Source organism: Hibiscus syriacus, unplaced genomic scaffold (genome assembly GCF_006381635.1).
Source record: "Hibiscus syriacus cultivar Baekdansim isolate YM2019G1 unplaced genomic scaffold, ASM638163v2 tig00004777_pilon, whole genome shotgun sequence".
NCBI lineage: Eukaryota > Viridiplantae > Streptophyta > Magnoliopsida > Malvales > Malvaceae > Hibiscus > Hibiscus syriacus.
This window is the reverse complement of record NW_024062029.1, coordinates 89694-108587: the sequence shown is the minus strand read 5'-3', so window position 1 is coordinate 108587 and position 18894 is coordinate 89694. Positions and strand designations below refer to the sequence as shown.

Here is an 18894-nt window from a genome sequence, read left to right as displayed (position 1 = left end):
TTAGGGTAAATAATGCTTCGGATTGGGTGTGGGACATCCAAATGAGAAGGAATTTGGCTGATTGGGAAGTAGAACAGTGGATGCAGTTGATTTCTATGTTGAATAATACCTCTCCTTTTCCTACTGAAGATGATTGTTGGATTTGGTTAGGGAATGGTGAAGGAAATTTTACAGCTAAATCTTGTATAAACGCTTTTTATGAACGTGGTTCTGAGCAAAATCAAGTGAATTGGGATAAGAATATTTGGTCTGGTTTAGCTCCTCCAAGGGTGGAATTGTTTGTTTGGCAACTAGTGCAACATAGAGTACCGGTTAAAGAGGAGTTAGCAAAGAGAGGTGTTGCAGAGATTGTTGACCAACGTTGTGTTTTGTGTGGTAGGGAGGTGGAATCAGTTTCCCATCTGTTTCTGCATTGCAGGGTTGTGTGGGGTCTGTGGTCCTCCTTCTTGAAAATGTGGAATGTGTCATTGGTGACTCCAAAGTGTACCATGGAATTTCTAATTTTGTGGGATGATTTTATGACTAACTCTTTGATTTGGAAATTCATTCCTAGGGCAGTGATGTGGTCAGTATGGAAGTGTAGAAATGAGATTATCTTTCAGAAAGGAAAGCTGGATTTGGTCAGATTATCTTTCATTGTTAGATTTAGAGTGGCTTCCTGGTTTAGTGCCCGTTTCAAGGATGTGGGTATTCCTCTAGATTCTCTAGTAGGTGATTTGAAAATTGCTGATTCGATTGGTAGATCAGGAAAGGATTGCTCTCAACCTGCTTGCTGGGTTCCTCCACCGGAGGGGTTTCTAAAGTTAAATGTTGATGGAGCGATGGTTTCGGGTTGGGAAAAAGGAGGTATTGGTGGTCTGTTTCGAGATAGCAGAGGTCTATTACTTCAGTGGTTTTCTGAAGCAGTAGGGGGAGGTCCTCCTATCTTGGCAGAGTTGTTGGCTATCAAAAGAGGGATTTGTCTTATGGAGGAGTTGGATTTTGTCGCAAATCAGAGAGTTATCTTGGAATCAGACTCATCTAACGCTCTGAAGTGGATCCAGAATCCGGGTTTAAGCCCTCCTTTGCATCTATCCTTGGTGAAGGATATAGTTTCGCTTTTGATTGGAAAGGATATTATTTTTAGGCATATTTCAAGGGCGGCAAACTGGGAAGCTGATAAACTTGCTAAAGATGGGATAGGGTGATTTTGGTTATTGTTGTGTTGTTTAACAGGAATTGTACCTCCCTGTTTGTTGGATGTTTTCTGTTAAGTTTTATGTTCTTCTGTTGGAAGTGTAGGAGTTTAGGAGTTTGTTCAATCTTGTAATCTGGTTCTTGTGAATAAAAGTTTTCTTGGCTCTCCTTTCCTCCTTCGTTGTTCCTTCATGTTACTCTCATAACATGGAGGGATTGAAGGAGGATTTTAATGAGGCCTCTTTCTATCAAAAAAAAAAAAACTCATGCAGAAATTTTCTTTTTGTCCTGCAAATGTTTTCTTGTTTCAGAATGTCAAAATTATTATAATCATGATAATGGCCCATATTCTGAATATATCCTCATCCTTTTCCATAGCCTGGGTGTTGTCATCACCCACCTTATTGTGTGTGCTGCATGAAACTCTTTCATGAGAATAAGAGAAGCTAAAATTACGTGTGGAACAAATATGATGAGGAAGTAATATCCAGGAAAAGAAACTTATATCAAGTAACTAGAGAGATGCTTCAAAATGTACAAGTTGAGTGTGGATATGAGTGATGTTATTGGCTTCATAAGATTGTTTTAACTTTTCAATTCCCTTCTTTAATAAGATCATTTTGCAGAATCTCTCTATTCTTGTTATTCTCATGCAAGTTAGTGGATAAACTTTTTGTGACAAGAAGGATTAAAACCAAGCTGGCTGTAACAATGCCATCATTTCTATTTGAATGTAAAGTTAATTTGAACCTGGTTTTTTTTATAAGAAAGTAGGCCTCGTTAAAAACCCCCTTCATGATTAATGGAACACCAAAAGTTGCTCCTTAATCAGCGGAAGGAGGAAAAGAGTGCCTCAGAATTCATTAATAACCGAAAGATACATAATGTTTAAAAACAAACATAAACACCCCCTTACAATAACCAACCCAAAGCACTAATAAGCAACCTAAACAAAACAATGAAACTAGCCAACACCAACCTTAGCTAAGCTATCAGCCTCAATATTGGCTGTCCTAGCAACCCATCTAATAACACCCTCTAAATCTCTTAACCCAGCAGCAATGTCCTTCACTAAATCAATATAGACATAACGACAACGATCAGAATTCTTAACCCAATCCACTGTTAGTTTACTATCACTTTCAACAATAAAACATTCCTTGAACCACTGTTGGATAGAATCAAAGAAAATTAAGTCCTTCTTAATGGCCTTAAGCTCCATCAAAGAAGGAAGACCTAGGCCAGCAACCTCTTGGAAATAACCCACCACCGAGCCATCCTCAACTCTAAGTAAGCCACCTACACCACTTTTCCTCTAATCTCCACTCACAGCTGCATCCATATTCAGTTTTATAAAGCCCTTTGGAGGAAGAGACCAAGGCACAATTTTATTGATTGAATTCCTGGAAGGAGAGTAAAAATCCCCAAGAGAGGGATCACTGATGAGAGTCCTTTGAAATAGACACATCCTTGAACTTAGCTAAGAACCAAGAAGCGAGCCTAACTCTTGTCATAAAGAATAGATCAATCTAATCTAACATTCCCCCTTCAAACACAATGTCATTTCTAAATTTCCAAATAGTCGAAAGAAGCACTCCCGGAATGAAAAACCAAATAGAAGAATAAGGCACCATATCTTCCCAAGCTAAAATAAAGCTTTGAGCATTGCCCTGTAAAACCGAACTAACTTTCCAAATTTTCAGAAACTTATTCCATAGGGACCACGCCACGAAGCAAGTGAAAAATAAATGTGATGAAGATTCAATCTCCCTTTTACAGAAAGGACATGCAACGTCTACAATATCCAAAACACCTCTCCTCTGTAATTCTGATTTTAATGCCAATCTCTGATACACCACCTGCCACATAAAGATCTCCACTCTAGGAGGTACCAAACCCCTCCAAATGTTTTTCATCTAAAACGTCTTAGCTATCGAAACAAAGTAGCATAACTTCACACAAGAGTTTACAGAATAAATACCTTCCCCATTCCCTCTCCAGATCAGACCATCTGTCAACTCTTGGGAAAGACTAATTTGAACCTGGTTAATCTAAAAATAGATAATTGTGATCTTGTAAAGGCAAAATATGAAGGTTGATTGGCCTATTTTGTTTAAAGTTAAGAAGAAGATGGGCTTTGGTTCTAGATGAAGTGGTTGGATAAGGAAATGTGTAACTACAACCTCTGTGTCAGTATTGGTCAATGAGGTTCCTTGTGAAGAATTCCCAATGGCAAAGGGTCTTCGTCAGGGTTGTTCTCTGTCTCCACTGTTGTTCAATTTAGTAGGGGAACTTCTCAATTTATTACTTCTAAAGGCAGTTTCTGAGGGGTTGTTTTCTGGATTGGTAATAGGTAGGGAGGAGGGGTCTATGAACTTAACTCATTTGCAATTTGCATGACCTCGTAATCTTTTGTGGTGCTTCGAAGATGCATATTTTGAATGTCAAGAGGGTTCTTAGAGTGTTTGAAGTTATTTCTGGACTTCAATTGAATCTAAAGAAATGCAAATTGTTTGGAATTAATTCGATTCAACAGGAGGTTAAGGACTGGGCAAGGACTATTGGTTGTTCAGCTGAGTGCTTTCCTTCAGAATACCTAGGACTCCCTCTTGGCGCTAATAGGAATTCATCTGCTCTTTGGGATCCAGTGGTTCAGAATTTTTACAATAAACTTGCTGGTTGGAAGGCTTCTACTCCTTCATTAGCAAGGAGATTGGTATTGGTTAAGTCGGTCCTATGCTCGCTTTCTACTTATTTTTTGTCTTTGTTTAAGATTCCAGCCTCGGTTAACAAAATCCTAAATTCAATTATGTCTAAGTTCTTATGGGGAGGGGACAATGGTAAAAACAAGATACATTGGGTTAATTGGTCCACTGTATGTAAACCAAAGAATGAGGGAGGCCTGGGTGTGTTTAATCTTAACAATATGAATAGAGCTCTATTAGGGAAATGGTCTTGGAGGTTTGCTAATGACAGAAACTCTGTTTGGAGGAAAATTATTTGCAGCAAATACAATATTGATTCATCCTTATTATTGTTTGACAGCAAGGTTCCAGCTCAAGCTTCTTGGATTTGGAGATCGGTGGTGAATAACCATTTCAAAGATGACCCTTTTGGTTCTAAGTTTTGAAGCATGTGTAGTTTTCAAGCTGGTGATGGAAAGTTCATTCAATTCTGGCAAGATCTTTGGGCTATGGATTATCCGCTTTTGGTCATTTTTCCTAGCCTGTTTTCTATTTCATCAAACAAGAGTGGCAAATTATGTGAGTTTGGTGAATATCGATCTATGGGTTGGATTTGGGATGTTCAATTGAGAAGAAATTTAAATGATTGGGAATTTGAACAATGGTCTAATTTGATGGTTATCATTTCGAATTTCTCCCTTTCTAAAGATTCCTTATGGAAAGGCAATGGGGATGGTGTATATTCTGTTAGCTCTTTTGTTAAGTTGTGTTCTTCAGGTTCGGAGGAGGTTCTTTTTTGGAAAAATATAATTTGGAGGGGTTTGCTGCCTCCAAGAGTGGAGTCCTTTGTGTGGCAAGTTGTTCTTCAGAAGCTGACAGTAAAGACTGAACTGGTTAAAAGAGGGGTTCAGGGTATTGAAGATGTTTTATGTCCTCTTTGCAAGTTGGTGGAGGAGTCTTCTTCACATTTATTTTTTACTTGTTCTGTTGTGTGGTCTTTATGGAATAAATTTATGAAGTTTTGGAGGCTCAACTCTATTTTTCATGCAAATGCCAAGAGTTTTCTCCTAGCCTGGGAAGATTTGAAGATCAATTCTACTATCTGGCCATTTATTCCAGGGGTTGTTCTCTGGACCATTTGGAAAGTCGGGAATAATATTGTGTTCGAATGGGGGAAGTTAGACCAGATCGAATTATTTTTCTTAGCAAGGTTTAGGCTTGCTTCTTGGTTCTCAGCCAAGTATAAAGATATTTCTATTCCTAAGGATTCTCTTATCTCTGATCCTTCCCTAGGGGATTCTTGTTCCTCCTCCAATAAAGCGATTGTATCTAAGATTCCTTAGTCTCCTCCTCCTAAGGGCTTCATTAAATTGAATGTAGATGCTGCTTCACTTTGAAATTGTGAAAATAAAATAATTTTAGGAGCAACTTAAATTTGTCAAAGAAATTCAAAATTGACAATTGACAATCGACAAAATTAAAGAGTGGATGAACAGCTTCCTCAATTTTTGAAAGAATCAAACTTTTGTTGTTTCAAATTGTTCTTATTTCATGGTTTAGTTCTTTATTGAATATTACATAAGCGTTAGATGATTTTTTTAGGAGATTGTTCATGAGGAAGAGGAAGAGGAGGATCTGGATTTGGATCTTGAAAGTGAGCCTTGGCAGTCGGTGTCTTCTGGATCTATAGGTTATAATCAAGCATCAGAAACCACTGAAAAAGATCTAATGATGGTAAATTTCTCAATTTTGTTTTTCAATGTGTAAAAAGTAATTTGATTTAAGGGCTACTTAACTTTGTCTAATAAATCTTTATTACAAGAACAGGTTCATCTGCTTCGCCTTGCTTGTGCCTCTAAAGGACCGTTAACTGATGCACTGCCGCAGATTGTAACAGAGCTGTATAACTTAGGTGTATGTGACTAATAACAATCTGCTTGTTGGAAAAAAGAAAAAAAAAAGTATGATTGTGTTTAGATTTAAGAGGTTTGAATTCCTTTTGCTTGATTAAATGTTGATTCTCTGATGATTTTGAGTACAGATGTTTTCAGAATGGGTGAAGGATTTAGCTCTTAAACGATCTTTGATGTTCAATAATACCTTTGATCATGCTTTCCATCAGCATATGGTTATCACTTTTTGCCCCATTTTTCTTTCATGCCGTCCTTTTTTAGTTTTGAATCCCTAATTCTGATAAGCATTATAATTTTTGTACATTTATTTAGGTTTCATCCAAAGTTTCTGAATTTTGGAAACCTGCTTCTGATTTGAGTGGGCCTAGTGCATCTCTCCCAAGCTCTCGCTATTTGAGTGACTTTGAGGAGCTACAGTCCCTTGGTATTACAGTTCTTCCAATATTTTGTATTCATATGCATCTATTTCTCCAGTTGAAAAGTAAATCGGTGATTCTGGTTTGATCTTAGAACTTAACCGATGATGTTTTTCATTTGATATTGGATAGTTGATCAGGCTAAAATTCTCATGTTTCATGTGATGAAAGTTCTTGAAGTTTTGACATTGACTTGCATAGGAATAGTAGTAATGTTGTATTCGTACGCTTCCAGAAACAATGGACGTACTTGCTTAGTCTCTTTAGAATTCATGATATCTATTGTTCTATTATTTGTTCTATTAATTGTTCCATCTATCATTCTTTCCTTTCTTTTCCTTTTTTTGGGTATAGCATCTTGAACCGAGGATCCATACCAAAAATATATTCGCCAGACCACCTTAGTTAAGCCAAAGAGGCAGTCAAGTTTGCTTTGTGATTCAATATATCATGCACTCCTTTTAGTTGTACCAACCCACTTATAATGCTTATTTTGGTGGCTTCTTTGTGTTTTTTATTTTCCCCATAAAGCTGTAGATAAATTCCATTCACAAAATTGTATTAATTTCTTCAAACTATAGGACTACTTAGACTTCTTTCTTGTGATGATAATAGGCCATGGTGGTTTTGGGCATGTCTTGTTGTGCAAAAACAAGCTAGACGGGAGACAGTATGCGGTAAAGAAAATTCTCCTTAAGGACAAAAACCTGCCTCTTAATGATAGAATATTGAGGTAACTTAATTTCTTGTATTATCTATCCAAATAGAAATTCACAGTTATTTACTTATAATGATGCCTGGTGTTGTAATTATCACTTATTAAATGGCCTTTACCTAATTTATGCTAGTATTTATATTTGCAGCAAACTAATTTATGCTTTGTCTGTTGGATTTTTCTTCTTTGCTTGCACTTTACCTAATTCAGTTGGAGCCTCACCTTAGGTTTACTGTTGAGCCTGTTTCTCTAACATTGTTTTGATGCTCAATATAAAGATTCTCATTCAGGTGTATAATATGGATGTCTGCAAAGTTGGTGTAATTTGGTGCATAGGAGTCATCAGCTTTGCTAGCTTCTGCATATGTTGTAAGTTTCAGATTTAGGGACTGTAGGTTATGCAATAGATAAGTTAGTATTTTAATATAACACTAACTCTTAGAAAGTTAGATAGATAAGGATAACTACTAAGTTGTTTACTTCTAATAGAAAACTTACTCTTCACAATATATAATAAAAAGAGTTCATTTTCTTCTCCACTATGTTGTTTACTCTTTATCAACATGGTATCAACTAGGTGACCGATCCTTCACCTAAATCTAGCCGATTTTTTTTCTTTTTCTTCTTTTACCCTAAATCTAGCCGTCGATTATGAATTCCACTTCTTCATCAGAGGTCACTTCGGAAATCCTCATTAATTAACCCCATTCTGATGTTTCTTCAGCCTCTATCACCTGTCACCGATTGAATGGTGATAATTATATCCCTCACTCTCAAACTACTACTCGGCCAAAGAAGGGGAGACCTTGGTGTGACTATTGTAAGAAGGTTGGCCATCTGCGGGATTTCTATTGGAAATTACATGGCAAGCCTACTAATTGGAAGTCTTCAAAACAACATCAACAACGTGATACTCAAGAAAATTGTGCTGTGAATACTGATTTACAAGGAAGTTCGTTTACTAAAAAACAAATAGAAGAGTTGCAGCAGTTTTTTAGTCAGTTAAACACTCATTCCCAATTAGTACCTGCAGGTAGAATTTCTTCTGCTTCTTTGGCTAATACATCCACCACTCCTACTTGGGTTGTGGATTCTGGTGCAAGTGATCATATGACAGGTGATCTTCGGCCCTTTCACACTTTTCATGCCGACTCTTCTATCTCTCATATTCGAACAGTTGATAGTTCTCTATCCGGTGTTGCTGGTCATGGGTCTATTCGAATAAATCAAGACATTTTGTTATCTCATGTTCTTTGTGTTCCCAATCTTACTTGCAATCTTATCTCCATTAGCAAGTTGTCTGTCGATTTATGCTGTATCATGAAATTTAACTCTGATTTTTGTGAATTTCAGGATTCTAGCTCGGGCAAAGTGATTGGCAGTGCTAGGCTTTGTGGGGGTCTTTACCTACTTCAAGCAATTTTATTTTCCCACCCATCTACTTCCTACCATTCACAATAATTTCCTTTACTTGAACCTTCTATCGATGTTATGTTATTGCATTTTCGTTAAGGACATCCCAATTTCTTTTATCTTGCAAAATTGTTTCCACATTTGTTTTTCAATAAGAGTCCAAAATCTTTTTCTTGTGATATTTGTCCACTTGCTAAACAAACTAGGAGTGTTTATCTACCTTCTCCATATAAACCGTCCAAACCATTTACTATGATCCATAGTGATATTTGGAGACCATCTCGGGTCGCATCTTTACATGGGTTTCGGTGGTTTATTTCACTTATTGATGATCACACTCGTACTACCTGGACCTTTCTCATGAAAACCAAATCTGAAGCTTGTGAAATATTTAAACGGTTCCATAAGATGGTTGAAACCCAATTTCAGTGTTCAATCCAAATGTTTCATTCTGACAATGATAGTGAGGATTTTGCCAATGTTTTGGGTTCTTTCTTTCAGGAAACCGGGATTATTCATCTTACTTCGTGTGTCAATTCTCCTCAACAAAATGGGATTGCTGAGGTAAAAAACAAGCATCTTCTTGAGGTTACTCGGTCTCTACTTTTTTCCACAAATGTTCCTAACTATTTTTGGGGGGAAGCCCTTTTAACTGTCACTTATTTGATTAATCGTCTCCCTAGTAAACCGTTACAATTTAAGTGTCCGAGAGATGTTTTTCTTCAGTTTTTTTCCCAATTTTAAATCGATGACTTCATTGTTACCCCTTAGAGTTTTTGGTTGTACTGTGTTCGTTCATAACAATGTTCCTTTCAGGTCCAAATTAGATCCTCGAGCATTTCGGTGTGTGTTTCTGGGTTATTCATTGACTCAAAAGGGTTTTCGGTGTTATTATCCTCGTACAAAGAAATTCTTTATTACTATGGACGTTACTTTCTTTGAAAAAATATTTTTTTCCTTAAAACTGCTATTCAGGGGGAGTCATATAATGAATATCAGTTTATTGACTCACAACAATTGTCACTTGATTTGCAGCCAGCTCTTTTTGATCAACCAGCACCGTGTCAAACTAGTCGAATAAGCCTACAAAATCGCTACAGCTAGACCAAACAACACTACCGAACCCAGAAAACGTTTCCTTGCCAAACCAGTCCACCGAAACACATTTACCTCGGCATGATCAACATATCACTTCGCCTCAAATACCTCAATCCGAGTTGCAGATTTACAAGAGACGAGAAAAACCAATTTCTAAATTAATCCCTGAACCTAATCCCGAGTCTCCCACACAGCATGGACACTGTCATGAACCGGAACCGAACGAGAATCCTTTGGAGAATGAAGAAGGTAATCAGAGTTCTTCCACTGAATTAAATGTTTTAATTGATGATAATGACTTGCCGATTGCTCAAAGGAAAGGAGTAAGAAAATGCAGAAATTATCCAATTGAGATATTTGTTGCATATGGAAAGCTAACACCTTGTTTTAAGAACTTTACAGCAAGTGTAGATAGCATTACTGTTCCAGATACGGTGGAAGAAGCATTGAAAGATCCCAAGTGGAAAAAGGCAGTAGAAGAGGAATTAAAAGTACGGGAAAACAACAATACTTGGATTATAGTTGATCTTCCGAAAGATAAAAAACCAGTCGGCTGCAAATGGGTATTCACGGTAAAATACAAAGCTGATGGTAGAATTAAAAGATATAAGGCAAGATTAGTGGAGAAATGATTCACTCAATCTTTTGGAGTTGATTATCATGAAACGTTTGCTCCGGTAGCAAAACTAAACACTGTGAGAGTGTTACTGTTATTAGCAGTTAATGAAAATTGGGTGCTTCATCAATTAGACATAAAAAACACATTTTTAAACGGAAACTTGGAAGAGGAAGTATATATGCGAATTCCACCGGGTGTGAAGAGTAATACAGGAAAAGCATGTAGATTACTAAAGTCCTTGTATGGACTTAAGCAATCTCCAAGAGCCTGGTTTGATAGATTTACAAAGGTGATTATTCATGATGGTTACAAGCAATGTCAATCAGATCACACTTTATTTGTCAAAACATCTTCAAACAACAAAAAGGCAATTTTGATTGTCTATGTGGATGATATCATTCTAACAGGTGATGATTGTATGGAGATAGAAAGATTGAAAAAGCTACTGTCGAAGGGGTTCGAAACTAAAGACTTGGGAACTTTACGGTATTTTTTAGGCATGGAAGTTGCAAGGTCAAAAGAAGGAATAATGATCAAGCAAAGGAAATATATCCTTGATCTACTATCAGAAACTAGAATGAAGGGATGTAAGCCGGCTGAAACACCCATGGAAGCAAATCTGAAGCTAAGGAGAGAAGAATTGGAAGTCCTGTGAACAAAGAACAGTATCAAAGGCTAGTATGTAAACTAATTTATTTATCACTTACTAGACCTGATATTGCGTTCCCTGTCAGTATATTGAGTCAATATATGAATGGTCTAAGAGAAGAACATTTAGAGGCTGTGAATAGAATTCTAAGATACTTGAAAATGACACCAGGACATGGATTAATTTTTAGAAAGAGTGATGATAGAACAGTAAGAATTTTTTCGGATTCAAGTTGGGCAGGTGAATTAACGGATAGAAGATCTACAACTGGTTATTGTTCATTTGTTTGGGGAAATCTGGTTACTTGGAGAAGCAAAAAAGTGTAGAAGCAGAATTTAGAGCAATGACACTTGGAATTTGCGAAGGAATTTGGCTTCAAAGAATGTTAACTGAGCTGGGGTTATGTGCCAACAAATGGTTTGAACTTCAAAGTGACAGTAAATCTGCAATAAGTATTGCAAAGAATCCAGTTCATCATGACCGAACGAAGCATGTGGAGATTGACAGACATTTCATCTCTGAAAAGGTGAATGGTGGAACGGTGAAGCTTAATTATGTTTCAACGAAGAATCAGTTAGCAGATATTCTCACCAAAGCACTTCCAAGAATTACCTTTGATGAGATTATATCCAAGTTGGGTCTTTTCAACATTTACTCCCCAACTTGAGGGGGAGTGTAGGTTATGCAATAGATAAGTTAGTATTTTAATATAACACTAACTCTTAGAAAGTTAGATAGATAAGGATAACTACTAAGTAGTTTACTTCTAATAGAAAACTTACTCCTAACTTTTCCTATAAAAAGATGTATTTTCACCATTCACAATATATAATAAAAAGAGTTCCTTTTCTTCTCCACTATGTTGTTTACTCTTTATCAACAGGGACTTCTAAGCTGTGTTGCATTTATTTTGAAGTTTTAATCAGAGACAATCGTTTGTCTCCTTGGTTTATCCTTTCTCTCTCTTCTTTCTCAAAATGTATGTTGTATATTTCTAACTCTTTCTTTGTTGGCCGTCTTGTTTTGGGTTATGATCCTGTCTTGTTGATGTTCTATTCCAATCTTATTTTTTTTATAGGAATGGAAGGCCTCGTTAAAAACCCCCTTCTTGATTAAAGGAGTTTAGAAGTAAACTCCTTAATCAGCGGAAGGAGGAAAATAGCACCTTAGTAATTTTTATTAATAATAAAAAGTTACACAAGATTTAACCACTACTATGAATTACATCACATAAAACTTAAGAACATTAATCACAAAAAAGCCTTCTCGCTGGACCGGAAAATCCACTAATAGAACCTTTCAATCAACCAATCCCTTTCTTTGCTAAGCTGTCTGCCTCCCCATTGCTCGCCCTTGGAATCCACCTTACTGAATGAACCTTACCAATGATAAGAGTCGAATTCTAAAAGACTATGGACGAGTAGAAAGCTGGAGCCATAGTCGGGGATTGAATTCAATCCACTGCCGATTGACAATCACTCTCAACAATCAGCCTCCCTACAGAAACCCAACGTGAAGATAAAAATAATTCAATGCCTCTTTTTATAGCCTTTAATTCAGTTAATGGAGGAGTTCCTTGGCCTACATTCTCTGAGAAAGTCAAAAGGGTGGAACCCTCCCAATCTCTCAAAATACCTCCGATACCTCCACCCGAGCCATCAAACTTAGCAGCTCCAACGACAAACATGACAATCTTTATCTTTGGATAGAGAAAACCCATCTGCGAGGGAAGGATTACCAATAAGTAAATCCTCCTGATCCTGAATGAGAACCATTGGAAACTTGGCTAAAAACCATTTTGCGAGCCTGAACCTAACAGTAAAGAACAAAGACTGTCTGTCGATTTCCCCCTCAACTCACCCCATGAACTAAACAGAGCAGGAGGGTCTTGAGGAAGAACAAACGAAAGATCCCAAAAGCTAGCTACTTTATTCCACAATTCCCAAACAACAAAGCAAGATATGAATAAATGTTGAATTGTTTCCTCTTGATTCTTACAAAAAGGACATAGAATATCTTCCCCTAATGATACACCTCTCTTAACCAACTTAGCCTTGACTGCCAGTTTCTGATGAGCGAGCTGCCAAAGGAAAGCTTCCACTCTAGGTGGAGCAAAACCCATCCAGATTCCTTTTAGCCATAAATCACTACTCCCGACCCTAGTACCAAGAGAATTTCTGCAGGATTTGACCGAAAACATACCATCTCCACTAGCCGACCAAGATAGGGAATCTTCCACCAACTCTGACAGTTGGATATCCTTCAGTTTTGTCATCAAAGCTAACCACTGATCCAATTCCCAATCACTCAGGTTCCTTCTCGTTTGAACATTCCACTCCCAACCACTCAACCCAAAGTTGCCAAACTCTGCAACCATCCCCCCTTTATTAATGGAAAGCACGTAGATTCTCGGAAATATGATTTTTAGAGGAACCTCATCTGCCCATACATCATTCCAAAAGGAAATTGATTTCCCATTTCCTACTTGCAACTTCAAATTCGATCTAAGAAGATCCCCAACCGAATCATTCTTTAAGAAATTATTTGCAATGCCTCTCAAGATCCAAGAAGATTGGGGAGAAGTAACCTTTCCAATAGACATAGAATTATAACAAACCTTTTGCTTGCTACACAACACAGATTTCCATAGAGAATTTTTATCATTGGCAAATTTCCACACCCACTTACCTAAAAGAGCCCGATTAGTGAGATTCAAATCTAGAACTCCTAGACCACCGCAGTTCAATGGCCTGCAGACCATATTCTAGTTCACCCAGTGAATCCTTCGCTTATCCTCCTTATCACCCCACAAAAAGTTAGCCAATAAAGAATTAAGCTTCTTACCAGTTTTGCTAGGCATTTTAAAAAGAGATAAAAAGAAAATAGGTAAAGATGTAAGCACCGACTTCAATAGAACAGTCCTACCAGCCAAAGACAGACAGGAAGCTTTCCACCCTGTGAGTTTGGAACTAAAATTCCTAAAAACAGGTTCCCATAAAGCCTCTGAGTTTTTCTTGGCACCCAGGGGAAGACCCAAGTATTCTGTTGGTAAAGACCTAACTGAACAGCCCACTTGCTCTGCCCAATCTGATAAAACTTCATCTTCTAAATTGATTCCAAACAGCTTACTCTTCGCTAAATTGAGGTGCAAACCTGCCATAATGCTAAAAATCCTCAACACCCTTTTAACATTCTTGATTTGATTAATAGAGGCATGGCAAAAGATGATTAGATCATCGGCGAACTGAAGATGAGACAACTTAGTAGAATTTTCAGATTTCCCAATGACAACCGTGAAATAAACCCATTTCAACTGATTTAGAAAGCATCAAGTGTAGAATTTCGCCTACAATATTAAACAGTAATGGAGAGAGATTGCAGTTTTGTCTTAGCCCTTTATCCATAGAAAACTCCTCAGAAGGAGACCCATTAACCAGTACCGAAATTGAGGCTGTAGACAGACATTGGGAAATCCACGAGGACCATCTCTTACCAAACCCCATTTATGACATTGCTCTAAATAAAATTGGCCATTCCACATAGTCATGCTCTACGAAAATCAACTTTGAAAACAACCCCTTGCAACCCTTGTTTTCTCCAATAATTGATTCCTTCATTCGCGATGAAGGAGCAATCCAATAACTCTCCCCGGAATAAAAGCAAATTGAGATTGACTGATGATATCCCCAACACAGCAACTCAGCCTCTTAGATAACACTTTTGATAGAATCTTGTATAGGCTACCTACAAGGCTGATTGGTATGAAATCCTCCACACTTTTCGGATTCAACTTCTTCGAAATAAGCGTAATAAACGCATGATTAACCCCATGTTCCCATTTTCTACCAGAGTAAAAATCCTGGAAAAACATCATTACATGCTCCTTTAAACTAGGCCAACATCTCTTGAAAAAACCCATGGTGAAGCCATCGGGGCCTGGTGCTTTAGAACTGTCCGATGAAGCTATCGCTTGCCATATTTCTTGTTCTGAAAACTGCTCCTCAAGTTTTGAAGATTGGTCCCCTGTTAACTTAGCACAATCCAGAGATAAGTCCTCTACTTCCAATGTTGTCTTAGAACTGTAGGATTCCTTAAAATAATCCGCAATATGAAACTTAATTGATTGCGGATCTGATACTTCAGAGCCATTAATCTTCAAGCTAGAAATTTCATTCCTCCTACTTCTGTTCAGTGCCGACAGATGAAAGAATCTTGTATTTCTGTCCCCATCTTTAATCCATCTCACCCTAGATTTCTGAAACCAGATGCTTCAATCCTATATAGCTTCCAAAGATTCGATCTTAACTGCAGTAACTGCTCCCAGTCCTATTAGGAAATATCATCAGCTTGAGCCTTAAATTCAAGATCATTAATCTTCAATTCCAAGTCAGCAATAGACCCAGAAATCCCTTTAAATTTACTGCCTGACCTGGTTTTGATCGATTTTTTTGTGCCTTGCAGAAAACTGAATAATCCCCTTCTCTCTCTACTCCCCCTCAAATTCTCCAAGGATGATTTAACCAATTCCTCGAAGCCCTCTTCCTCTAGGAGATAATTGAAAAACCTGAATGGTTTGGGACCCCAGTCTACAGGTTTATCCTCCAAAAATACGGGATTGTGGTCAGATAATGATCTGGGTAATAGTTTTTGCACAACATTAGGAAAACTAATCAGAAAATTCCCAGAAATTAAAAACCTATCCAATCTGACCCAAGTAGAGGCTTCTATATTATTACACCAGGTAAACCTTCCCCCGACCATAGGCAGATCGATTAAGTTAGATTGATTCAGAAAATTTCTTAGAATATTTATAGATAACCAGTTCTGAGACTTTCCCAACTTCTCTACCGGATCGAGGTACACATTAAAATCGCCCCCAATGCAAACTGATGCGGTTTGAGTAGTAACAAAATTCAGGGATCTGATACTTCAGAGCCATTAATCTTCAAGCTAGAAATTTCATTCCTCCTACTTCTGTTCAGTGCCGACAGATGAAAGAATCTTGTATTTCTGTCCCCATCTTTAATCCATCTCACCCTAGATTTCTGAAACCAGATGCTTCAATCCTATATAGCTTCCAAAGATTCGATCTTAACTGCAGTAACTGCTCCCAGTCCTATTAGGAAATATCATCAGCTTGAGCCTTAAATTCAAGATCATTAATCTTCAATTCCAAGTCAGCAATAGACCCAGAAATCCCTTTAAATTTACTGCCTGACCTGGTTTTGATCGATTTTTTTGTGCCTTGCAGAAAACTGAATAATCCCCTTCTCTCTCTACTCCCCCTCAAATTCTCCAAGGATGATTTAACCAATTCCTCGAAGCCCTCTTCCTCTAGGAGATAATTGAAAAACCTGAATGGTTTGGGACCCCAGTCTACAGGTTTATCCTCCAAAGATACGGGATTGTGGTCAGATAATGATCTGGGTAATAGTTTTTGCACAACATTAGGAAAACTAATCAGAAAATTCCCAGAAATTAAAAACCTATCCAATCTGACCCAAGTAAAGGCTTCTATATTATTACACCAGGTAAACCTTCCCCCGACCATAGGCAGATCGATTAAGTTAGATTGATTCAGAAAATTTCTTAGAATATTTATAGATAACCAGTTCTGAGACTTTCCCAACTTCTCTACCGGATCGAGGTACACATTAAAATCGCCCCCAATGCAAACTGATGCGGTTTGAGTAGTAACAAAATTCAGCAACTCCCTGAAAAAATCCTCCTTTTCAGAGTCAATGCAAGGACCATAAACATTAATAATCACACATTCCTCACTAGAATTCTTAAATTTTCCAAATATAGCAATGAATCTGCCACTTAAATGTCTGTTAGAAACATCGAAATCCTTCTCATCCCACAACACCATTAATCCATATGCAGACCCCACTGCTGGAGCGAAAATCCATCCATTAAGAAGACTTCCACCTATCTTTCTCCTAAGAGTCTGAGAACAATTTTCTAACTTTGTTTCTTGAATGAGTAGAATGCCTGGTTTATACTTCCTGACCATATTAGCTATGGCTCTTGATTTTTCTTTTTTACCAATACCCCTAATATTCCATGAAATAATCTTAATCTGAACCATGAGACAATTGTGAAAACCAAAAACTCAGAACCCAACCGCCAAAAGATCCCTATTCCCCCTGATCCATCCCTTCCCTACATTTGACCAAGCCCTCTTCCAGATTAATTATTTTTTCCAGGAAGTCCTTCCCCTCTTTGAATGAGATCCCCAACAGTTTACTAACTTCCCATGTAGCCAAAGCCTCTTCCAAAAATAAGGAGAAATTTGAAGAATAAACAGTAGAGAGACTAGCCACATCCAGTGCTTCCCTAATCAAAAGCCTTCTCTTTCTTCTACTGCCATTCCTTGCCATTGATCCAGGCTGGTTCCCTATTGCTTCACCTCCAACACCCCTGAAAACTGTGGCTGATCTACTTCCGAGTTGTGGCTAAAACCACCTTCATCCTGAGTCCCATTTGGAATTCTCCCCGAGGAATTATGAGTAGGTATATTACTCGAAATAGGATTAAATCTGGTCCTGATTTGATCATCCGACTCCTTAGGTTGCAATGTCCCCTTTTCGCTGCACGGAATAATCCACACCTTGCTTTCTCTAGATCTTCTATATACTCTAGAAATTGAACCTCTTTTCCACCCTCCTATATACAAACTTCTAGACAAGTGATTGAAAGGACTCCAACTCCTAAAACCAATTGCAAGAGACTCCTTATTACATCCTCTCCCCTAGTTTCTGACTGCATGAATCGACATATTTTCCGGAACCTCCTCTGCTTCTTCGCTTCTAACTTCTTTGTTCAGGTCTGCCACTTCGTCTATCATATCCTCGTTTGACTTTTTAGAAGTTCCTCTAATCAGAGGCTGAATTCTGTCTCTGACCCCACCAGGAATCGAAATTGAGTTTAAAACAGAAGAAACATTAGCCACATTATGCACATTAGACTCAGCCAAACCAATTTGCTGCAGCTCCTCCAAAACCTCCAGCTGAGATTCATTAACCTTACCATACCCCAAATTGATTAGATTAACAGCAGGCCCAGATGGATAAAATCTAGTGTTGTTTGGGGTGGGCTCACTCAAGTCCACAGAGGGCTTCATCACTTTCATTTAAATAATCATTTCTTAGTCCAAGACCCCTATAATCCCCTTTAAATTTCAAACTTTCATCTGGTGAGTCTGACATCTTAGCACCACTAGTTTGACCTTCTCCTTCATGCGACAATAAATGCTCTCCCCCTTTACCGCTTGCCAATGATGTACAGTGACCCCCTACCAACCACCTGTCTACGGTGTCCCTAGAATCCTCAGCTATCAAATCTGGATTACCAACTCCGCCTGAAAGCCTATCTTCCTCCTCTGATAATACTTCGATACTGGGCACACCATCGCCGGCCACCGTAGAATCTTTTGCTGCAAAGCTTTCCTGTTTGATGCTAACCGACCCCACATTAGTTTTCACCTTAAAAGATCTCCCATACGACCCCAAAGTAACATTTTCCTGTATGTCAAACGGGCTGGCCACCTTCAGCAGAGCCCTAGCCACCGCCATATCCTCCCTTTTGGCCGTCGCCTCATGAATATGCACCAGCTTCCCCCACCTTGAAAGTAACTTTTCCAAAAAAGGAATATTCCAACATAATAAGGGGATTCCAACCAATTCAACTGAACAGAATGCCATTGGAACACCTTCTTCATTCATAAGTGGATCAAGCCAATCAAACCAAAAAGACAGTTCCTCCCCTCTGCTCGACCTTGCCTTCTCTAATTCTTCCACCGACCCGAAGGTTAAGATACACAAGTTCCAGGTATAACCCCATTTAGCTCCCTTGACCATGATTCCATCACTAGCCAACCCCTTCACCACTAACTCCAAATCAAAATGGGATTTGATGATTCCAGTCAATGATCTTTTAACCCAATCATATTCCTCTAATGGGATATGCATCTCCCACATATTCCTCAGCCCTGCTTCCTTTCCTGGATAACCCTCCTTAATCATTTTACTCGCCTGAACTTCCCTTCGCTCATCATAAGAGACTAACGCATCCTTAAACGATCTCTCATCCCTCAATCTACTGAACGACTCTGATCCAGCTCTTCTTCTCGAAGTCTCTCCCTTATTCCCCTTATCCTCTACCCTTCTGACATTACTATTAGCAGCTTGCCTGAAACTCTGCTTCTGG

At 38.2% G+C, this 18894-nt stretch overlaps 1 protein-coding gene across 4 annotated transcripts in view; it reads left to right on the top strand.

The window, feature by feature from the left end:
- Window positions 1-18894, top strand: part of LOC120197181 (eIF-2-alpha kinase GCN2) — a 59549-nt gene that overhangs the window by 21930 nt on the left and 18725 nt on the right. For 3 of the 4 annotated variants that reach the window (XM_039198790.1, XM_039198783.1, XM_039198804.1), the window contains 5 exons: window positions 5463-5594; window positions 5688-5774; window positions 5902-5988; window positions 6086-6197; window positions 6805-6922. In XM_039198790.1, coding sequence (XP_039054721.1) covers window positions 5463-5594; window positions 5688-5774; window positions 5902-5988; window positions 6086-6197; window positions 6805-6922 — 536 coding nt within the window. The remainder of the gene's footprint in view (window positions 1-5462; window positions 5595-5687; window positions 5775-5901; window positions 5989-6085; window positions 6198-6804; window positions 6923-18894) is intronic. The other variant, XM_039198798.1, reaches the window with a different exon arrangement.